We start from the raw sequence: 24665 nt of genomic DNA, 5'->3' as shown, positions 1-24665 counted from the left end.
ACAACGGAGTGCTCTGTAAAGTGAAGTCTAGCGCAAGGGGTTCACCGGTCGAGATTCGTCGCTTCGGAAACTTTACATAACTCTGAAACCGACTTTTCCTGTCTGCCTCCCTTTATCTTTCGTGCCTCGTTAAGTGAGCTAATATTTCTTTCTGTGCAACCGTCAAGGCTTATTGTATTAGCAATTAACGGTTAAGCTCATGAACACGGGACATGAACGTGAAAACAACAACATTCGCAAATGGGACGGAACTAGAAATTCAGTAACTTTCTCATGGAAGAAGAAAAAGAAGAACAACAATTACGTGAATGACGATGAGATAAGGTGATGGAAGAAAACTTGCACTGAGAGGCATGCTTTGATATTCCGTCCTTTTTATTACGCACGTATTCTCCTTTATTAATGCCTTCTTATGCACAAAAAGCGCAAAGTTTTCCGTTCATATACCGTTGTCGTGCTTCTGCTATACGGCTTCGCGCTACGGCTGCAACCGTGTGCTCTATTGTTTTAGTACGTGTCAAGAAAATCAAGCTAGTCATACCCCTGTCACAGTTCACGTTCTTACATAAACTACGAAACCATGGAATACCCCCCCCCCCCCCACCCCCCCCACCCTCTTCAGTAGCCATCAGCCAGTGACTCGTTCCGCCAGCTCGAATGGCTGGGGCATCAAGTGTTGTCGTAAAGACAGCGCTCACTTTCACTTATTTGTAGCTCAGTGCATTGCACACATTCCCTTCCTTTACCACCGCGGGCATTGATTATTTGGAGAAGCTCGAGTGGGACATGTTTACAGCGTTCCTGTACAGAGCGAAGCGAGATCCCTCCGTTTTGCGTTCGCGCAAGGAACTGAAGGAGGAGCGCGTGTCGCATTTTATTATGTCGCCGGAGCCAAGCGCTGTAATTAAGAGAACTGGGGGTCCGTCGGCCGTGGGAAGTTTATGGTCAATTTGTCAAGGGTAACAACCACCTAAAACCCTATTCTTATGAGCAGTTTCAGCTTCACTTGGCTCTGCCTTTTTACGTCTAAGAGCTTTCTGATTTGGCGTTTATTTAGACCCGGTAGAAAACTGCATAAATGATACGCATCCCTTGATGCGGTTTTCAGCAGTTAGTATTCCGTCCTGTTGTTATTGAGGTTCCGTTTAGTGGAGTAAACAAAACAACAAACGACATCGGGTCGCACATGCGGGTATCGCAAAACAGGTTCCTTCATCCTTTCCCAATAGCAATCGGGCAGTGTGGGGATATACCAAGTTGTCATGTTCTACCTCGTGCTCATCGTTTTAATAGCACAAATGTATCGTTAAACGTGACAAAGCGAGATCACCCATTTCTCATGTCCAGTCAGCTGAAGAAACACCCAAATGAAATTTCGACGCACTGCGGAATTTTGCCCTTTTTTTTACGATTCCTACACGCACCTTCACAGATTGCTTATTTTTTCGAAAGACAGATCGAGACTTGGGTGAGAAATCCGTATAAGTCTGAGACGCTGTTCGCGTGTTTAGAAACGTGCATTGACGCTTGCGTACTGACACTTATTCGTGAGCGTCTTTCTTGACGCTAGTCTCAGATTTTTCGTTATGGATATACGTATAGCGCTAGCTCGCTTACTTTTTCACCATTATTTCACGCTTAATCGCGAACGTTGTTAGCTGCAGGAAAGTGTCCAAGTCAAACTAATTCGAGTCCAGGTGCAGGAGATATCAGGTGCTAAAGAGAGAGTGTATTATCCTTGCCCTACGTGGAGGCAAAGTGCTTCGAGCAGGTTTCCCATTCTAAGTAATTATTTTGTGAATACCCTTTCGCCTGCATACTTGTTTCGTCACCTAGTAACTGTCAGACCGGCGCAAACAGTTCATCAAAATAAGTTAAACGCATCACAGATAGGGCGCGCACTGGAAAACGGCTAACGCACGTTCGCTGACTGAAATTAATTTTGTCTCGAGCTCCGTACTTTTACCTTTAAAGTCCTGACATGTAAAAGTTCAGCTCTTATAATAACTTCTGGTGACGACGAATAAAAATAAATAAATAAAATACACAGCCTGTGCTTCTCCATATTATCATATTTTTCTTTGTTTATGCCATCCAGTCACCACCAGTGGTCAGTCACCTTTCTTATCAATAGTAACTCAATTACTATTTTTCTTGGAGGACCTTCACTTCGTCGCGTGTAATTCCATGATGTCTCCCTATTTTGGCGCTCGCCGATCTCCGCACAACGGAACATGTATTGCTCCGTCTCATTTGCTCCGTTTCACCGCGGAAACCACACGAATTTCTTTCTCTCTTCCCTTTCCTTCCAACGTTTATGCCAAGCTTTTCGTGTTCTGCCGCACTATCATCGTATTTTCTTTCGGGGGAGGCATGCTTAGAATGTGACGCGCATTGACTTACATCAAAATTGGAAACGCCGTTCCTTCTGATAAATACCTCACTCAACTCCGTACGGGCCAATTGGAAGCATCCATTGCAAATCGATGCTGCAGACGAAACAAAATGGCGCAAAGCGAACGCGAAACCGCGCAGGGGCTGAATAAGTCGCTACCTAAGAGCCAGCTGAACGAAAGAGAAAAAAACAAAAAAAAACAAAGAAAACAATGGGAGAGCAACAGACGAACATCAAGTAGGAAGGGAACGGAATTTCCGAGGAGAGCAAAAATGCAGGTCTCGAGTGTTCGCCTGAGCGGAACCAGAAATGGCAGCGAATGATACAGACGGAGTTGGCGCGAGCAGCTACGGCATCGAAGATGCCATAATCTGTTGGAGGTCTGCACCAGTTCGGTTCTCTCGCTGCCGCATTGGTTGCGGCCGGTACAGTTTTGTCACGCGCGCTGTTCTTATTGGGTCTATTTTTATTCGCCCGATGCCGTTCACCAGCACTGTTCCAAATTCGATACGTCTTTTGTGTGCGTTCAAAAGCGACGTAAACATTTCTGCACCGCGAGACGCGCGGAATTCCGAAAATGGTTGCGCGCCAGACGTGGAGAGATGGCACTGTCGAATGGTTCGAAAGCTACGAGTGATAATTTAATTAAAAGATAAAACTGGAAAAGAAAGCTAGATTCCATTTTTCGAAACGTATCTTGCTTTTATCGCTACAACGGAAAAAAAAGAAAAAAACTTGGTGCACTTCTCAACATGATGCTGAAAATACAGAAAGAATCTGCGCGCTTTCGAACGTTTTCAGATTCCCTTTCGCCATCGTTTTTCATCAACGAGAAAGCATTTACCGACCCTCTCGATGAAGTTTCTGCTCTCTCGAACGAAAAAGGCAAAATTCTGTAGCGGTCTTGGACTCAAGGTAAAAATTCTTGAGAACGTTTCACACATTGCGTAACCCAAAGCCTGAATCCTCTTCGGTTGCGTACGCACCAAAAGGGAGAGGATGGAGAAAATGCTTCGCACGCTATTTTCTAATGGAACATCCGAGCTTGTGCAAGATGTTGTTCTAAAGCTTCGATCTGTTACGGCACTTTGTTCCGTTGTCAAAACAACGTGTGATGCACATGTCTCTGGCCGTGACAAGCACCATCCGTTGCTCGAAGCACAAAACGACAAGTTTTCTTCTCTTCGCTTCGCTGCCGCGACAGCCATTCTTCTGCCTGTCAGTGGGAACACGTGCGATATGCTTTTCGTTTGAATACTATCTACGTGCCGGCCAAATATTTGTCAACACCCTTTGTCCTCGTATTGCCTGCCGTTGCGCCTGGCGATCAGGATGTTCGGGGCGTGAAGCGCTGATTTATACACAAGATGCCACGTTTTCGTTTTCCGCCCCACCCGTTTTCAAAGCAGGACGTAGCGCAATGGGTTTTCAAATATTGCATATCCTCTCGTGTGTGCGCAAAAAAAGAGCCAGCATGGCGTCATCTCCTTTGGAAATGTAATGCGAGCCGGTACTACGAAAAACATGCATGAAAGTCGCGAGTCGAATCATGCTAGGATTTTCAGAGAAGGGTATGTTTACCGAACAAAACTCGTGCGACTGCAACTCCTCTGAGGAATACCTTATGTTCGATAGTTACCTGGCGCTATCTTTTGATACGTGTCGCTATAGTATTGAGTCCCGCCAGGTTAACAACACCCGCGTCGTTGACATAATCAGTGTCGTTTATGCCCTCGTGTTATGCAGAATAAAAGTCCGTCTGCTCTGTATTGTCAAGAGGCGCTGAAAAGTAAAAAAAAGTAACATGCGTGTGCTAGTGGTGTTCTGTGCACTGGCGCATTTAATTAGGTTCAACATTTAGTTCGTTGGTTGTTCGGGTGCTGTCTCACGAAGATAAAATAAGCAGAGTGTGTTGGTTATACGGAAACATACTGGGCGAACACAAAGAAAAATATTGACGGACACACATGGACAGGCGCTGAACGCCGGACACAGTTTGTCCGTCCGTGTTCACCCACCATTTCAGAAAAGAAGAATTTCAGAAAATACCACAATGAAATGTTAATATGGGAATAACAAATAATCGTTAAATGAACAGAGACCGTTACGCTGCTGGTATTGGATAACATTATTTGTCCAATGGCCACTGTGTACTTCATTTGCATGTAGCAACATTAGCGCACGTATGCAGAAGCCCCTTTATTTTCGAAAGAGTCCCTAAAACTCTGTACTACACAACGTTCTTTGCTCTCTTACCACGACTGACTGACAAGCAGTGTGTTTTTTCACGACATTTTTGGTGCGCTGGCAATAAATAATTTTTGCTCCTCCCGCGTACATTTGCGTAGTTCGCTGAATCTCCAGCCGGTAATGGCAGACTACCCTTAAAAAGCTGGAGTAGTTTGTGGCTGATGGAAGTCCGACAATTAGTTCAAGATAGATGATGCTGTGGGACCCGCAGAACACAGACGCGCAAACAGTTCCTCCTCTCCCTGTTCACCGTTACGCGAGCGCACACGCAAACACAGAAAGAATATTTTCACTGACTCTGTCCTGGAGTAGTAAATTATAAGGCGCGTGATTTATGACTGAGCCACGGCGAAGGCACTTGTCCGAGCTAGTCTGAACTACTTAAGAGGTTGTCGGAGAAGTTTCGCGTTGGCAGGAACCGTTAGGAAAAGTAGCAGAGAAAAGATGGCAGCATCTCTGGGAGTAACTCGAATAACGATGGCGTTATCGCGGTGAATAATGATCTGCATGGAAGACCTTTCGCTTATATTTAAGTTTGTGTCAATTTTCTTTAATCCTAAGCACTTACCAGTCAATAAAATAAGCTATTCGAACTTTGTACTCAATTCTAAGTTTAACGTGTAGAAATGTCATGTAAGCATTTTCACGGGTCTGAATAGGAATGGGCGTGTCGCAGATTTTTCGGCACATTATTTGTAACAAAAGCGATGTGCAGGTTGTGATTTAGATCATCGGCAGGTGATGTTCAATACGTCACCTACGCGTTTCTCCAAATCGGCGAAGTAGTAATATCTCTTGCCTAGCAACGCTATGAGCAGAAGAGTACCGTTCTTAAAGTGACAGCGTCCTATCAGGACCACTAATAACTAGATACACTTCGTATTTTAACGCATTTCATTATGAGAAGCAAGGCTGGTCACTACAATTGAACGATGATCGATGTTGTACGCTAGCCTTGGTCTCATCCTAGCGATTACTGAACGCCGCCAAATCCTCTTCCGGAATAGCAGCAATAACAGCAATGACAGAAGTTCCTTCATTCCTGTATTTCATCCGTTAACTCAGCAGCACAAACCCAATCACGGCAGTAGGCGACGCGTTCCTATTTCCGATTTACAACCACATTGCAGATGCGCTCGAATCGTAATTACGACGCCCACGTCCACAGACGAATGCACACATCCTTGTGCGTACACGAATCCAGGAAAGAAAGGGAGTCTGGTGAATAAAAACGCCCCTGGCGCACTGCTTCGACGTCCAAAGCTTCGTAACGGTATCTCTGCGACAGGCTGGCTCGTTCTAATGGCGTGGCAGCTGCGCCGATTTCCTGCGCTTGATGTCGCCCATATCGGTGTTTGCCCTTGTTGCCGCCCAGAGCGGGCTTCCCTCGTAAAGTAGCGAGCTACGACTCGCGCAGAAGGAGACTCTCGCTTTCTTCTCTCTGCCATTCCACCCATGGGTGGCCAAGGTCCGTGATGCGGAAGTTATTGTTCCTCCGGAAAGGCCAGAAAAGAAAGGTTGCGCCCATCAATCGCGATAGCTGCATTAAAATTTGATCCCTCGGAAGGGTGGTGCGATTTAATAGGAAGCACTTCAGTGTGTCCTCCGCGTGGCAGTGAGGAAGGTACTATCGCTCGGATAATAATCCGCTCTCTCTCTCTCTCTCGACGACTCAAATCATATTAGTGTGAATGCTTCCAACGGTTCGGCGAAGGTTACAAACGAATTCCCAAATGGGTTGATTGCTCGTCATTACGGAAACGGAGGATAATGTTTTATCGAAGAGAGGTTACGTGCCCTTTGATACGAAGAAAGGGACAGCGCGATAGAAATGAAGCGCTCGTCACTGCATTGTCACTCTTACCATCGTTTTCTGCCAGGTGGCTTCAGAAATGACCAAAGACTCTCTTCCCGCATTGACGGTTGTGTATGGGAATTAACAAGGTTATGATTCGGGTTAGCTCAGCGCTGAGGTGGAACGTGCACATCGAGTGGAAGGCCTCAACATGAATGACAGAACTGTTTTGTAGTATAGCAGTCGTCGTCAAGGATGCCGACTAGCGGCAGTTCGTGCGTTTCAGCCTTCAGAACGGTTAAGTTGAGTTTTTTCGTTTTCCAACATCGAAATCGGTAGTTGAGTTTGAATTTTTACGAAACAGTTACTGTTACAGGTACTGTCCATCATGCCCTACAAAACTGTTGCAGTCAAGCCTCTAGTCATCGCGGCGCTCCTGTAAAGCGTACTCTGCCGCAATAGGGGTCGCGGTGTAAGGAAGCCAGCTTTACAAAACCGTTCGTGCATCGTCGCTTGGCTATGGTTACCTATATTGGAGTTTCGATATTGGCGTAGGCTGTTTACTTTTGAAGTTTAACTACCGAAAATTATAATTTATATCGTTTTATGAGTGAAGTTTCGGGAAATTCTGGCTGTATCTCGCCACAGTGCCGAGCCGCCAGATGTTGAATTTATTCTCGCTTTAACACTATGAGAAGATGATGATGATGATGATGATGAACGTAGAAACGGATAATGTAGTGATATCAAATCTAGACTGGATTATTTCCGCTATAGAGCAAATACCACGTGGTGTGGTGTTTCGAATATTTTTGCATGCCGTCAGCCGCTGTTGCATTCTAACTGATTGCGTTTCTAGAGCCCTACGAACATAAATATAACCCTTTCCATTAGCCTTGTGCAGTTCCTTTTAGAGGGGATTTTAGTTTTGACACGTACATTCGCGTGTCGCTTGAAATATGCTCCACCTATTTATTATGCCGTATTTCGCAACCTATTCGTCTTGAACGCCATCAAGAATGGTTTATACTTTAATGTCTTAGGATTGATGTCTCTTCTTTTCTTCTCTTTCTTTTCTACTCTTTCCATCGACGGAAAGGTACACAAAGCTGTATTTGCATTTTAGCACAGAACGACCAAATGTTCGACAAAGCTGTATGATCCCCCACGCGAGAGAAACCGCATTTAATGTAAGGGTATATCGGGCTCTTCCTTAGCATCCCTTATGGAACTCTTTCTACAATTCCACTTAACTGTGCCTCTTGAATTCTGTACATTTGTGATTTACCAGATTCACAAAAAAAGTAAGAATTTGATCGAATGATAGCACTTTGCACGAAGGAGAAGAAATTGAGTTTGTTGTAATCGCTGTCGTTGATATTGGTTTTCGTACCTTAACGTGTATTTAATCTAAGGTAACTCGCGATCATGATATGTTGGTGCTCTTGGTGCATAAGCTGTTATAGCTACCTACGGTTATTATTTTCTAGCCAATTAAAGAAAAAGCTTTAGACAGGATAAGATGTTATCGAAAATGTGTGCGACTTGAGGTATTTTCAGTCGTTCAGCCTTATTAGAGCTTATACGAAGTACCGCCGCCTCTGACGGGTATGCCTAACAATAGTGCAGACGAGAGCAACAAACAATGACGCTTAAATTAAATCCACCCTTTTTGTCAAGCGCGCGCAACGAAGATAACGGGACAATACTTTTCTGACGTTTTCGTCCAACCCCCCACCGGCCTTCTCAAGCAGCTATTCTATCACAACAGCGAGAGAGACGCAATCAAATCCCGCGGAGACACAAAACACCATATTCCGGAAGGCTGTCGCCGCTGTTTGCTACCACAGTGAAATGAATTTTTAAAAGCGCGTTCGTGTTTAGGCGAACGCTCATTCGTTCGCTATCCCTGATGCTGGTTCTAACACTTGGGCGCAGCAAATGAAGTTTATGCGTGCTTGATGCGTGGTCCCAGCGCTGTCGACGGCGCTGCGAAAGACGGCTGTCATGTCGCACTAACGTCAGTTTTTTTTCCTGTTGTGTCGGCCAGAAGTAGAGTGTTCAATGGAGCACGGCAGCATCGTCGTCATCGGGAAGTCGGCGGCAAATAACGCGAGATAGAGCAGCAACAGCGCGAGAGATTGTCCGCAGTTATCCTACGCAGAGGCGACACGGAAAAGACAAGAAGTTGTTGGAGCCATCTGTTTTCTGTAACGAAGCGTAACTGGTTGCCCTGACAGTATCTAGTATTGCACTGCCTTATGGAAGTTAAGTGCCTAGCTCTGTCGTTTCTCTTTTTTTCTTTTTTTTTTTTTTTTTTTTTTTGTACGCAGTTATTTTTGTCAGTGCGGCGATTGAAGTATGTGATGTTTCTCTCTCACGTGTCCCTGGTGTGGCCAGCGAAATTGTCAATACGGATGCTTACGTGTGAGATATTTTCTTGAACATCAGCTTCATTGCGAGTCACTCCGCTCGTATGAAGCTCGAATCCAAACAATCGGCTAATTGTATCACTCGTGGTAGCGTCATATTTGCGAGCAAGAATAACATCATCACAATAAAAGACCAGCAGCTAGTAACTATATCGCTGCGATTGGATGGAGGGGATTGATAATTTTTATTTCACGATAACCAGTGTTGCAATCTATTGCACGGGTTTTATACCGGGTGTTTCACGGAGGTCCCCCGTCTGAATAATTTGTAAACAGGTGGCACTACCGTCAAGCTTTCGTTTCAGTGAGCGTCCCCGATACATAGGCCAAGAGCTGAGCAGTGAGCGGCTGCTTTTCGTACGCTCATTAATTAAATAGAAGTCATAACTTTTAAATTTTACTTCGGACTTTGGAACCTCTGTTTTACCGATCGGAACCTTCAGCGAAAAATATTCCAGAAAAAAAATAATAATAATAAACGCGTCGACGCTTATAGCTTATACTGGTAATTAATTGGTTTCGGTGTTCATATTTCTTGCGCGGAGCAGTGTGTACCAATGCGCTCTTTCGCTCAGCTATCCGGCTGCCAATAACGTGTTCATCCGCCTGGTGGGTGGGGTGGGGCAGGGTGTGGTGTGGTGGGGTGATGTGTGGGGAAGGTGTGGTCAGTGTGCTCTATCCGCATGGTTCACACTCGGGAGTGACGGAGTGATAAAGGACAGTCGCAAGAGACCACTCCGGTATTCACTCTCCTTCCCTACCGATTGGTACTCAGCGCTCGCGCTGCTGTCGTTCGGTAGGTGAACTAGCGAGCCTTTATCGCCATGATGACGGATGCACTGCAGGCGCTGTATATACTAGTCGGGTATAGGAGATACGGAAGCGTCACTCCCGTCTGCAGTACACACAGAGCAAGCGCACCAAATTACGACAACGATATTCTACTGTTTTTCACTGAAACATGTTATTGCCGCTGGAAACGAAACCGAAAGTTAGAGTGGAAAACGAGAAGATACGTAAGATTTTGGTATTCTTTTCTAAACTGCGTCTGAGGACCAAGAAGGAAGTGGTGCTATCCTGGGTGCGCTCACGGGGGAAGAGGGGCAAGGGCCGCCGTTGCCCCAAGCAACAGATGGATGGCGCGACGGATTATGGGGGCTACGGGAGTTACGCTACCTGTTAGACATACCTTGATGATAATAGACCGATGATAACGTGGCCTACGAAGTGCCGTATCTACCGCACCCAATTGACGGATAACATTCCGAGTCATGCAAGCTGCCATTGGGAGTTTTAGTACCCCGGAAGAACTATTCGAAAACTTATACGGTTAAGGAAGTTACGAAATCTAAGCTTAGCAATGTGATGTAACCCGCTTCAAAGAAACAGATGGCTTATGTTTTCGAAATTGTTATCGCGGACACCTTCCAATCTTCTAAAGCTCGCTATTGGTTCCGATATCTACGATAGCTTCACGGTGACGTTATCAACACCCCTCACTAACACTCAGCCAGCTCGCCAGTCAGCCAGCTCGCGTGGCTCAGTGGTTAGCGTGCTGGCCATGTACCCAGGTACCCGGCTGGGAGGTACATGGGTACATGGTGATACCTGGTGGTACATTACCATGGTGGTAGTGGGTAATAGTGGGAGGCTGGGAGGTACCCGGGTCCGAATCCCGGTGCCGGCCGTGCTGTCTGGGGTTTTTCCTGGGTTTTCCTCAGAGGCTTTCAGACATATGTCGGCACAGTTCTCTTTGAAGACGGCCCAGTACGCACATTCCCCCAGGACCTATGTGAGGCCCACAACGGCGAGCCGCCCTGCAATGGGCATAGTGCACTCTTTCAGATATGGAATTCTAAGCGACACAATACCACCAAAGGAAGCCCACAAAATGTACAAGTATCTCCCTCTCTCCGTCTTGCGTTTTGTATAGTTTTTTTGCGAACGCGCACACACTTTCGGGGCAATTGACATTGTACACACATGAGACGCCGCAGGGAGACCCATTTGACATTTGTATGCATCCCCGCCCTATTCACCTACAGCGCCAAGGAAAGCTGGGACACACTCTTTCAACGCGCACTCACTCTAAGCAAGATAGCGCGTTGGCGAAGGAGAGGCTTTTCGCTTCATTTCGTTATTCTTATTTCGAGAAATTGTTGCAGACTTCTTTCCTGTAATCACTCTTTCCTGGCCTGTGAATCCATTTTTGCAGCAAAACTACAGTGTCAACAGCGAGAGCCTCGGTGTCTGTGTACACAGTGTATCGCGAAAGATATAAATGTGCCTATACCATATATTGAGGTAGGAAAAAAAAAATATATATATATATACAAACACGATAGAAATGGCGTCTGCTCCTCGCAAAATTGAAACGCAGTTTTGATGGAAGATTGATGGGAGTCATTTACGTGACATCGCCCGATAAGAGTAGACGAAAGTCACGTTTTTCTGAGTCGTGTTTGTTTAGGCTCTTTAGTTTTGATCATCTTTTTATAGTGCGACGTTGTCGTACCGCGCATGTTTTGAACTGATGTTTCAAAGGAGAGAAAAAACGACGAAACATGATGAGGCAGTCTGAGTGAATCTAAAGTGCACCATTTCTTTTAAGATTCACTTTGGTTTCCGTTCATTCTTCTTTCTTTATTCGGCGACGACATTAGGACGTCTAAAGGACGTGCACTCGCTGGAACCAGAAAGAAGATTCCACAGCACCGACCCAGCAGCCTATTTTTTGACCGTTCCTGACGAGGGCATGGTTAAGCTACCGTAATATCTGGATTGCACTGAAATATAACATTTCGGAGAGATTGACTCGTCACCCGACGAATAATTCTACTACTCTCATGTAGTATCTGCTATTGCACTCTCTCCGCCATTTGACGCTTCAAAACCCCTAATATTATGATGTAGAAGGGTAGAAAATCTAGCGAACCGTCAAGGAAATGTTTACGAATGTGCCTCAGGACGGGAGCCGCCGATATAAGAGAGGACCGTTCTTCTTCTGGGCACCGTCCTCGTCATTGGCATGGTATTTAAAGGGTTAAGGATGATACGTTAAGGGTTCATGCCTTCATGGGTATTGTATGTGAAGAGTCCGGTGGCCGGAAAAAATCCATCCATTCACTTCCGCACATAATCCCCTTCCGCGCTCCAACAACAGGCGTTACGGACGCAGGTCGTTCGCTTGTTCTACGGTAAAACACTGGATGGATTTTTCCTAGCCACTGAGCTGTTGACCTACAATACCCATGAACCCTTAACATGTTATCGCTAACACTTCAAATACCATGCCAATGACGAGGACGGTGTCGAGAAGAAGAACAGTCTCTGTTCGTAATATCGCCGGCTCTCGTCGTGAGGCACTTCCCTTAAAGGGGTTGTGACAGTTTCATAGATGTGATTCATTACATCATGGACGCATTGTACTACACGCCAGAATACTAAGGAAAAAATAATTATGCTTCTACGTGTCGTACTTTGTGAGATGTAAGTTCTCGAACACAGTCGGGAGCAAAGCGCAGACGTCATAGACAGAGCTCAGAGTTGCATCCATCACCATTGACAGCCATAAACACGTAACTTCTGGTGCGCTGCCTCACTGTCGGCGACGAGTGTTGTGATGTCAGAGCTGCATAAGTTTCGGTATTTGCGGTACCCATTTTATCCGCTTCTATTACCCTCTTCGCTGTAAAACTTCCGATGCAGGTTCACATAGGTGCAAAGACTTTTACGTTTATCCGGGATAAGCTGGGATGACCTGTCGCAGCCCCTTTAACCGAGTATTACGAAGTTAACCATGTATGCACTAAGGTAAACGTTGACTTGTATTCACGATTCTAAGCACGCGGCCGCAGATTTAAGCATGCGCTGGCCGCAGAGCACCGAATTCAGTGGCAAACACAATTAGGCAAGACAACATTACCCCCCCCCCCCAAACAAACGAATAAACAAATTATGATAGTATGGTTGTCGTATCGTGAGTTCTTCGTCGTTCGTGTCCGTCAAGCTCAGTGTTCCTATTACAGTAAGACAGCAGTAAGGTACGAGTGTAATTATTCATGATGTCATGCTTAACGCTTGTTTCTTTTCCTCAAGCTAACGTACATTTATTTAATTTAAGTACTACCCTCGGCACAGTAAAATTACTCATATTTTCTTCCACCCTACCTTACTAACCAGAAGCCCGGAACCAGTGCAACGGAATACAATTTTACGACCGCCATGACGATGAACGAAGAAAGAGAATCCCCCGCGCGTTCTTTGTCTTGACAGCAGCGAAGACAGAACAGATGTCTTGCTTTAATGCTATCTGTAGGCAGATGCCAGGCGAATCTGCAGAGAGACGGGAGGTGGATCAACTAGACGCTCTCAATATCGGCTTCTTTTCATTACTTCTTTTCGTGGAATACATAAAATCTAGTCGATCACGCGGCCTTTCGGCTCAGTTCGCTTTTTCAGTGTTGTCGGAAAACTCATCTTGGTGGCTCTTATCGCCGATACTCTAACACGCCGAGAAAAATTACCGCGGTCTTAGAAGAGACATCATACATGGCCAGATAACGACACCTCTTTCCCGTCGTAATGAAGCTACGAAATGCGTTCGCGTGCCTGGTGGGGCCTTCGCTGCGCACGCGTAGTAATGTATTCATTTTCATTCACGTAATCAAAGGTACGTTGGAGGGTATGTTTTCCTATCTAAGCTTTGCAGATTCACAGGCAGGGAGTATGGGAAATTTTTATATGGGAAGCAGGCGGTGTAACTAACTATATCCCGCATCTTTTAAGGCACCCATGTGTGTTTCTGTGGAATAGACAGCTGCTACCTATAGGCAACTAAGGTCCGTGTAATATCTCCTTGCTCTTTTGCAATGCATCCGGTGAATAAATTAAATTCCGCTGTTCTCCAGATTAGCTTTCTTTTTGTTTTTTGTCTTGTTTCTCTGTACGAGTGTATTTTGCCACTATTACTATTATTTATCGATATATTTATTGCAAATATAAGAAAGACTAAGTGCTAGATGCTCTAAATGTGTTTTGTGATTTGTCTCTACTTCGATATCTGTTAATGCGCGCGTGGAGGTGTATTCCATAGAAGATGTGCCCTTTTCGTTTTCTGCTTTCTTGTTCGGTTTAGTTCAACCTAAGCGGTATTAAAAGTCGCCAAAAATCGACTTTCTCACTTCCATAAAAGCAGAAGCCGTGGTATTCACTTGGAAATTCTAAGACTATTACTATTAATTTATTTCTTCGATATTCCCAGGCTGCTGGAGCCGTTTCAAGTCGCCGCCGACGGTACCCCCTCACAGCGTCCTCGTCTCAATTCTGCCACCGTTTATTGAATGTGCAGAATATTGGTTCTGCATAAGTGCTACTATCCCCTGGATCAGACCGCATGAGCTGAAAGCCAGAGGAGGCCTCTCTTGCCCGTGTTCGTGTAGGCCGCATGAATACGAAATGTGGCATTACCATATTTTGCAACGCTCGAATACATTTCTGCGATACTTTTATCTTATCTTGCCACAAGAGAGAGGGGCAAAAGACTGCTGCGCGCATATATTAGAATTCAGCGGTCTCGGAAACATTGATGGCTTGTAGCGGCCACTGCGTGGTTCCAGTGCATAAAAGGTTTTGACCTTTTGCGCGAAAGGGAAATGAAACTCAGCCTTAATCGCTTCTGAAGTTCCCGACTTGCGTAATGCTCATCGACATACTTCGTTATCAGAGTCGAAAGCGATATTTTAGATGGGTGTAAACTGGCTAAGGTGTACATGAAGCAGCATTTTAGTTGTGTTCGTGGTGGTGGTGGTGGGTGGCGGTAGTGCTGAGAGAGCCCGCCGTTGTCGGCCTGAGAGGTAGGAAACGTCACGACTAACGCTCTTGGGGGAATGTGCTTCCTGGGCCGACTTCTTAGGGAACTGTGCCGACATATGTCTGAGAGCGCCTGAGGAAATGTGCTCGGAGTCCTTTCCTGTGCTGGAAGTGTTCTACGCAAGTTCAAGAAGCAAGAATCTGTATATTATACAAGCAATGAGAGACAACCTGGTTTACATAACCTTAACAAAAGGCTTGCAATTTTTGGTCAAATAAACGTTCGCAATTAACATCCTGAACACACATGAACTGACCTGACGCTACCTGCAAAATACCATAACGTGTCCTTTTACTGTGTTCATAATGTGTTGATTTTACACCTGAGGAGTTCCTTCGCTTAATGAAAACACTGCTTCGGCTCTAAAGTCATGTGTAGAATTTTACTCTGCTTCCTAAGTGTTTTACGGTAATTCAAATTTACTGCGTTTTGTTATTAGGTATTCTCTTTTCCTTGCCCTATTTTCCTCTCTCCTAGCTCTGCTCGCGTGACAGGATAAAATCTGGTGGCATCCCATAAACAAATTCTCATAGACGCGCTCACTGCTATCTCCTCACTATCACGTTAGGGTGTCTTTGTTTAGTGCTTGTTTTTCCGGTCTCTGGATGTGCACGACAAAGAAACTTTTAGAGCACAGTCACTCCCTGACTCTCTCATTAAGCTTTTTTGCTTTTGATTTCTTATTTTAAGGTGTCACTTGGTTTTGGGGGCTCCACGGTATAAAATGAACAAAATAAAAGGCAAAGCGAAATACACACCGTCATCGCGGTGCTATTTCAGGTTTTCTCGATGTTGCGAAATATACTCCGTTGTCATACTATGCACACGTACAAAAGGAAGAAGAAAAACGCATTGGGAAAGTAAATTTATCGTTTCCTGGCATAATCATCTCTTGCGTTCTTCTCTCTCTCTCTCCTAATACATCACGGAAAAGAATTCAGGCCGTAAACTACTGATAACGTCCAAAAATTGGGTGCCGCTCGCGAAGTGGTGCTTAAGAGTGAAAAGAATACACGAGGTATACGAGGCTGCGATTTTACTTATTGATTTGCCATCATTTGAACGCACAAAAGCGAAAAGTCCTTCATTGGTTCTCAATCACACGTTTTCTATCTCAGCGTCGTTTCGAGAGGCTCTTGAAGCACATAAATCACGACGGCAAGAAGCGAGTTTTATAGCCAGTTTCCTGCTCTCAGCTGCGGCATATTTTCGATCGGGGTAGAATAAAACAGGAGAAACCGAGAAGCACAAACAACCAGCAAGGAGGCAGCTTTAAAACGCTCTCTCTCTTTCGTTTCATCTCATTCTGGGATACAATGGATATGTTGACATGTCCTTGTTATGCTTCACTTGATCTTTTGTCATCCCAGAGTATCTCGGATTTCAGAGGGGAATTCCCGTCTCTTTTGATGTCTGAATAAGCATTCCCCTAGACGCAGACAGGTATTAGGGCAGTGTTCGAATGTCAGCGTAGCGCAGCAGATAAATTATGTTGTTCGAAAACATTGATGTATAGAGCCCGCCTAGCATTTTTAGCCGCGAGATACGCGTTTGTGGCGCTTATCAAACAAATTTATAAGTACATTTACAAGAAGAGAAGACAAGGTCACAAACATACCTGGACTGGCGGATTAACACCGCAACAGCACGAGACCAAATTAAATCCAGAACGCTCGCAGGCAAGCTCATTACCGTGACACTATCAAGTATTTGTGGAGGTAACGGATGTTGTCGACAAACTCCTTCTCGCAATCCATCCCCTCTCACCGAGCTTCGCGAATGTGATTGTGAAATATGTGAGCAGTCAGGAGCAATGTGAAGTGGCTTTGAGAAAGTTCTGAGGCTCGAATCATACGCATAATGCAATGTCCTTTGCTTATTTTTGCAAATATGTGCACACGAATGACGCAAGCACGTGTTAATATGAAATAGTAGTACTGCATTGTGTGGAATTAGCTGCGTGACCCGGTTGAGCCAGACTCTCGGAAACATGTTTCTCTGCCCGGCGCGGCCCGCGGTGCTGGCGTATTTTGTCGGCCCCCGCTCTACTCGGAGCACACAGCCAATAAGAAGCCCGGCACGTCCAGCGGTCCGGGCAGTACAGTGCTCTACTTCCCAGTGTGTGGAACAGCAGAGCGCTGATAATTTATGTGCATAATTCAAATTTGAAGCGAATCATCACTTTAATCCGAATTCCTTTTATATTGCAGTGCATGGTCAGCAGCAATCATTTCGGGTTCGACCGGAAGCCAAAGAAGTAATAGAAGGCCATACGATTGAACTACGTTGTGAAGTTGCTAATCAGGCCGGAGCCGTGCAGTGGAGCAAAGACGGCTTCGTATTAGGTAAGTCCGCGCCGAGCGCTTCACGCGCATCAGTTAGTCCTGAATGAATCAAATTGTTGCAACTACAGGAACGCTATGTGTGCATTCCTAGGTGCGTGTGCCAAAGCTAGATCTCGAAAGGAAAATGTAGAAAGCTGCCCTTGGTACGCAATCTCTAGCAAACGCGTAAGCTCTCTCATGTGAACGGACACGAATAATTGATTATACCTCAGTTTACTGCGCCAATCATTTTGGTCTCTGGCACTGGGGAGCAATTTCTTGATGGGTCCTCCAGCTCGTGATTGGTGCACTGCTTCCTGCGTGGTTTATTTAGCGTGTGGCATTTGCCAGGGCTGTATTTCTGAGCTCACTGTACCGGAGCCCCCGACACAGACATTATTATTGGGCAGTATTGGGCAGCTTGGGTTATTTAATGACCGCGCATAATGATGAGGCATCAGCTGTGTAGTTTCACATGCGCGCATTGCAATTTCCACGACCCACTCAAAATCTAGGTCCTACGCATGCGCATAGGTCATTGTCAAAAAAGGTCCATTTAGGGAGAGGTCTAGCGTAGCGTAGAGCATAGTTAGTTAGAAATATGTTGGCAAACAGCTGGGGAAACCTCACACTGTCAGACGATACTTCTTTTGTTAGGTGCACTCTAAAAGAAGGGGGAAATGGTATGATGTCACGTCGACAAAAAAGTGCGCAGCCTGTCAGTTAGTTTTACATATACGTACATTGTATACAGTGTGCCAAATATTTATCCGCAAAGGTCCAGTTGTTCACAAAAGTTGTCCTTTTGAAGCTTGACAGTTGTCACCTGAAGGTCGGGTGATACCTTCTGAAGTTAGCACCGCCTTACCCACACCTTACAATAACAACATGACGCTCCTGAAAGTCCAAGTAACTGAGTTGACTTGGGTTGAGAAGAAAAAAATGGAGAAACATGCACTCATTACGAGAGCCGTCTACTCTAGATCACTTGGAAAAACCAAAAATGGCTAACTACAATAAGAACAATGAGTGACAGAGACACTCAGTCAGTCAGTCATCCACACACACTGTCAGTCACAACGTCCTTCATGCTAGACTTTGAAGTCGTGACTTCTAAAAATAACGGCGAATTCCGCTAGTCGTATAAGCAGCGCAGTGTAGTACGCCGGTGTGGGCTCAGTGTAGAAACGAACAGAACGACCAATGAAATGCAACGCACGTTGCACTATAACGACCAGCGTAACGTGCACGCTGGAGCCTGTGTAGCTTTCTCTCCACTACGACGATGAAACGCGTCAGCGTTTCATGTACTGAATTTCGTAGAGTGTACGTGACTTGTACAGTTCCCCGAATGCGCCATCCACGAAACGCTATCTTCACCGCGTGCATTATGAATAGGGAGTGACTTTTTCGGGTTAAATGCCTTTCTCAGATTCGGGGGGTAAAAATCGGGCGCTATTTTTAAATCTGTAATTCGGGGAGAAATCGAGCGGTAATTGTGCCTTCGGGTGTTATCGGGTGTTTTTTGTTTCTCCTCTTGTCTATTAAGTCATTTCCTAGTCTCTCTTGTTTTTTTTTTTTGCGGGATCGTGACCTTCCAGCGGTAATCGCCGAAGGCATAGACAGTGTTGACGCACATGGGTGTATTGCTGGGATCGTAAGTGACCCATTCTTACATTTGTTACACGTTGCGACCTTTGTTCGTCTTCACTGGAAACGTCACTTGAGGATTTCACAGTGTCTGGAATTCGGGGAGAAATCGGGTTCAACCCGAATTGGTCGGAGGTCAGTTCGGGGGGGAATAACCGGGCGGAATCGGGTTTAACCCGAAAAAGTAACTCCCTAATTATGAACCCTCCCGTCAAAACGCGACAATCTCTGAGGCACTCACCTGCCATCGCTGATACTCGTCGCGCCCGCGGGTGCCCTCTTGCTGCTCCTGACGCCACTCCATTTAAAAAGTCGAAGCTGCTGACTTCCGTGAATTGATGATACCATGCCGTAACGTACGAAGTTTAGGAACACAAGCGCCCACAAATAGGTGATCATTTACCAGTTCCCATCACCGTGCATGGCTTTTCACCGTACTTCTAAACACCCCCTGCGCGGTTATTTATGTGCACACCAGCCCTCACACTGGTACAGTCGCTGCAGGTGACGTACTCCATTCGACACTTTGGGTGGAGAACCTCAGCCCCAGCTGCGTAAAATGCTTCACGAGTCGTTGAGTTTAACATGTGCAGTAAAGTGTTGCTGCGCCTCGCAACGGTTTGCAGCCGAAGCTGTAGTTACGAAGATTGTGCGCGCTTGCTTGAGAACGTGTGTAGCCGAAGAACATTGACTTAAAATGAGGCCGGCAGGAGTGTGATGGAGCCGCTGCAGCGAAAGTTAGTGGGACGTGTCCAGTGTGGCTTTTTAAGTAAAGAACTGGCGTGTAAAGTCCGGAGGCAAAATATGCAGAATGCAACGCGATAGCCACGTCCCTCTGTTTATTATAAAACGTATGGTTTGCTTCACAGCGTAGATGTAATTTACTTGTGCGTGTGCTTGTGAATGATGTAAGGCTAGCGACAGTTGAATGTACCATTCCATGATGTTGAGGGCGCCAAGGTAATCTGATTAAATTCTTAGGGCCATTATCGTCCCATTCACACCACTAAAATAAAGCTGCTGTTGTTGTTAATGCGGTCATCTTAGCATGCATAATGTCCCTTACAACTCCCAGAAAAAAAAAGAAAAAAGTACCGGACTATGGGTTCAAAACCCAACAATCTGATATTTCGCAGTCGATCAGCTTGAAACTTCTTTAATCACCCTCTTCTTGTCTATGCGGACCTAGTTTATGCGCCTGCTGGATTGCTGCATCGCATGTTTGACTAAAAGCAGAGCTATACGGTGTACACGCATTTTTTAAGAACCCACGGTATGGGCTTTCATAAGTCTGCTCTCATACGCGCACCTACACAATCTCTGATATTTGTACGCGAAGCCATGCATTTAATACGCGCTATCTAAAAAATACCAGTACACGCGGAGCAGAAGAACGCTGCGTTTTCTCACAGCGTCTGTGCCGCCCATCTGCGTAGGAAAAACGAGAGAAAGAAGGACTTCGCTTTTTTTTTATAATTACCTCTCTCCTTATCCAGTACACGAAAGGACATGCGCTGTCATTGAGGTTATTTCCACAAACAGACAAATCTTATTTCCCTTGGTGTCACAAAGTGTTCCTCTTGTCCCCTTTCTCTCTCTCTCTCTTTCTTCTTTTCTATTTCTTGCACCGCTTAGTTATGATTTATACGGGCCTGGTACCCGGAACCCCGTGCTGAGCATGAAGCCGTCGTCATAGTCACATAGTCTTGTCACCAGCATTCATTTCCTGGCCGGTGACGTGCCTGCATTCGCAGTTCTAATGAGCAGATTTCCGCGTCCTCTAATCGCAATCCGGCGCTAAGGCAAATAATAAGTTGTAGGATGACGTGACAGCATGTGTCACCGATCTGCGGTTCGCGCCACCACTGATTATGTTCTGATTTCTGCTAATCTGACTTCCACAGGATAAGCCGAGGATTACGAAGAATCTTAAGTCATCCATTAAATCTCCACCGTTTTAATAACGCTAAACGTGTCAGAATGCACGAAACTTATATTAAATGCTGCGTTACGTGCAACAACACTACGTAAACATGCTGCACAAACTCTTGCGCAAAATTAAGATCTCCGAGGATACAGCGGCGCGAAGGGAATTAAGAAAACGTTCCAAATCGGTTCGTCTGCACCGCAGACTGAAAAACAGCGTGCACATCGAAGGGGGTTTAATCCAATTTAAATGCTAAACACTCAGGCGCTCGGATACAAAAATACGCGAGGAACGGCAATTTCCTCCCCACTACTTTGCACAATTAGGTTTACATTGCGCGGAATAATCTTTGTTCGCACATTTTTTTACTGTTGCCTTGTTTGTTTTGCGCGCAGAGTGCGGCAGTAACATCGAAGAAAAGACCCAATTACAATGGCTATTTATGGAACAAATCGCCTAGAGAATAGCTGCTATATCCTTAGATTTCTTCTTATGCCCGCTCGCCGTATTTTCGAGGAGCATGACTGTTTTTATATGTGGGAGAAATATGTTAATGCGGCACGGGGTAAGTCAAAGGTGAAGCAGAAACCGAAACCAAGTTCGCAATTATCTTTTTCCGCGTAACGCAGGTATAGTGTTAGGATAATGAGTGCTTACGAAGGGATGTCCTTTTGCTTTATCTCGTTGTTATAATTGTTTATTATTTCCTCGTGGGTGCTTCTCGTTTCGTAGCACAAGTAGGATGCGCCACGCTATCCACCACTTTACATATTTTCGTATAAACCGAAAGATGCAGTCTGCAATGTATGAATTTGCTCATCGGTTCAAAAATGCTTTGTTGGGCGCGTCACTTTACCTTCTTTGTATGCATAAATCTGTGTCTGTAGTGCACCACCCTACATTCCCTTAATGAGCCCTCAACATATTTCTCGCTTTTATACTGCCAGGCTGCTGATGAAAGAAAAATATGGATACCTTAGCTTTTATACAGAGTGTTTCAGCAGCCATGCCAAAAAATAAATAAATAAAAATGTCACGGGAAAAGTATGCTACGGAAAAATACGTAATCAACAACATTTATCGGTCAGGAGCTTTTGCGACGTACCGAAATGCAGCTTCGTCCTGCGAAGCGGCACGAGTGACACCCTAGCGGCACTTAGCAGAAATAGAGGGAGAGACTGTGTCGACTATCCCACTCGCGTTACGGGGGTGTCCGTCGTTATCCAGGTAATCTGACCATTGAAGAAAGCTGTACTACATGTAAATTAATCAAATTTTAATTCAGAGAAAATTTAATTTACTTGAGGTGCTTTACTTTTTATTTCTTATTTTTTTTATTGCCAGCAACAGAAAACGCATCTCAGATTTACTCCCAAAAAAGTTAAAAAGAAGTTACGAAAAATGTCGTTTGGAGACACGCAAACTGTTGGTCGCCTTTAGTTTTGCGTCAAAAAACGATATCAGGAGGGCGAGGAGGACATTGAATTGAATTTATTCACGTCACTACACTGATGGACTAGGGGATAAGGGGTCATAGTCCTGACGAGGTCCCGTGCCATGACATTAACCTGCCCCTCCAGTTTCCGTTCATGATTAAAAACGCTAAAAACAAGCAGGGTCGATCACATGGACGACACACCACAGAGGGCTGTTTATACGTTTTTAGCGCTTTTAATCATGAATTCAGCCATTCACCAACGGGCCCAAATGGCAGTTCTGAACCCTCCAGTTTTCTTTCCGCTGCTTTGGCTGATAACGGAAGCAAGATTTGCAACTATCCAGTTATCTGAAATAAGAGTGAGAAGGAAACAGGAATGGGTGGGTGATTCGTTTTCTGCTGACGGGGCTTCATACATAAACTGAGAAGAACTGAGAAGTGTCATACGAAGAACAAAAAATGATGTTGCGTTGACTCGGGAAGATTATGAGTCGAATCCAAGGAACTGAATTGCTTTCAAGTGATATTTGGTAAAATTACTTTCAGTGCGTGGCAAAAGTTTCCTAGAGATAAATGTCGTTCGTCGCATATTTGTCCGCAGCGCGATTATCCTACAAATTTTTATTTTATTTTTTTTACACGGTTACTGAAACGGTTATTCTTTCCAATTATACTGGAATGCAACACGTTTGACGCCAACTTAACCGTAGCCATTAGAGAGGGTCATAGAAAAGTACCTCTTTAGTGGAGAGTAATTTAAATTTGGAAGAAAAAAAAAATTAGATGGAGATTTGTTAGTACAGAGCGTTAGAAGACCGTTGATAACGTAACCGTGAAGCTAACGTATCTACCGGAACCAATGACAGTATGCACTACTCAGAATCTCATCCTGTGATTGGGTGCGGTAGGTACGGTACTTCGGAGGCCACGTTTTCAACGGTCTACTAGCACTCACCAGAATACGAATACAAATCTGCATCGACATACACTACGACGGATAGCTTTTAGTAGGAAAACTTGCTTATTAAACTTCTAATGGCTCGTACGGTGTCGCGAGACAAACAAAATATCTGGTAGGAGTATACGCGCCATAAAGATAACCGGAATGGTGAACACCCAAATCAGGTCGCTGCCACCGCGACACAACCAAAGGAACTGTTTCGTAACGATCCTTCGAAATACCGCCCACAGTAACAAGGGGAGCAGAGGAACGTGTCCTTACGGGTCTTTCTCCTCGCTACGATTAATCATGACCCGAGTGTTTCTTCCTTTTCAAGTGCCTTATCGCGAGAAGTTTAATTAGTCACATCTCAGTTTCTTTTCCGCTAAGAGTCCAATTTCTTTCATGGCGGACCAAATCAAGAGCAACACGCGCGCATTTCTCAAGGCACATTCTTGAGCAATGTGACATGTGTGATTGTCACGGACGTCTCCTTCAAGGCTTCCCCCTTAATTGTGCGAAAGAGCGCTCTTCGATAATTTCATTCCGGCTTGAAATAATTGCGGAAGACGCGGAACGTTACTGGCTTTGCTCTAATTCTGCGGCACCACGAAGGAAAACTCATTCCCTCAGACGAGCTCGGGGAGACGCATAAACGCAGTTAACGGGCTCTGCGGCGAAAGGCGAAAAAGAAGGGGAAAGCGCATGTCTTGTAACTATTGGACGGGAAGCACTCGAAAAAGTGTCGGCCTGCAAAAGTGCTCAGAATGAGGAAAGAAAAATGCTCCAAAGGAACGAGGGTGTATCCGACACTTGTTCGTTGCCTCGGTTCTGCTCGACACTATCATATGCAGATGAGAAGGCTGGTCCCTATTTGAATACGTTATTGCCCCTTCGTGACGCCGTCATTCTTTGAGGATGACAGCGCCCTCTTATTTTTCGTTCACTGTGAATATATCGTGGCTCCTCCTTCATAACCACGTTTCGTGCACATCCACGAGTGCAGCGTAGTCTCGGGAAAGGACAAAATCATAAATTGCGCTTGGCCGTTATTTTTCTTTCTTTCCTGGAGCGTTCTTTTTTAATGTTTTTTTTTTTTCCTTGGGCCTCCCGTGTGTGTCCCTGTGTTCTAGGCGGTGCTCATGGAGGATCGCCTTTGCAGTGCTACTCGGTGTGTGTTAAACATTCTTTAGATCTCCCTGTAGAACGTCGACGTGAGACTGTTCGTAAGCCGCATGCTGGTTTTAGCGTTTTTAATTGCGTGATTCTTTAGATGCTTTATCAGGCCGGACAATAAATGAAAGCCGGAAATTTTCACTTTAGAAAAAAAAAACAATAATAATGAGAGTGATTGAGAAACATTAGTTCAGGATCAGGTATGCACACCCTTGTTTGCGGATTTCTTTTCGTTTTTCTTTTTTTGTTTTACTAATTGCTGCTGTTAATAAGCACCACTAAATTAGCTGCTATCAATTTTCTTCAAGGTAACACAACCATACGTCCAAATTAACGATTTGTTATTTCTGCAATTACAGACGACAAATAATATTAATTTTATTTGCCCGCCGAACGTGGCACTGAGCATTCACTATGTATTTCTTCGACGTTCCCCTCACTCATTCCTTATGTAGAGTTTTGTGTG

The 24665-nt window shown here is 45.1% G+C and overlaps 1 protein-coding gene across 2 annotated transcripts in view; it reads left to right on the top strand.

Annotated features, from left to right (window-relative positions):
• The window catches only part of LOC135386084 (nephrin-like), a 288664-nt gene that overhangs the window by 169589 nt on the left and 94410 nt on the right, over positions 1–24665 (top strand). For both annotated transcript variants that reach the window (XM_064615808.1, XM_064615807.1), the window contains exon 2: positions 16955–17089. In XM_064615808.1, the coding sequence (XP_064471878.1) occupies positions 16955–17089 (135 nt within the window). The remainder of the gene's footprint in view (positions 1–16954; positions 17090–24665) is intronic.

The sequence above is a fragment of the Ornithodoros turicata genome, chromosome 2 (genome assembly GCF_037126465.1).
Source record: "Ornithodoros turicata isolate Travis chromosome 2, ASM3712646v1, whole genome shotgun sequence".
In the NCBI taxonomy this organism is placed as follows: domain Eukaryota; kingdom Metazoa; phylum Arthropoda; class Arachnida; order Ixodida; family Argasidae; genus Ornithodoros; species Ornithodoros turicata.
Note: the sequence above shows the minus strand (reverse complement) of the source record. Positions and strands in the feature narration are given on the sequence as shown.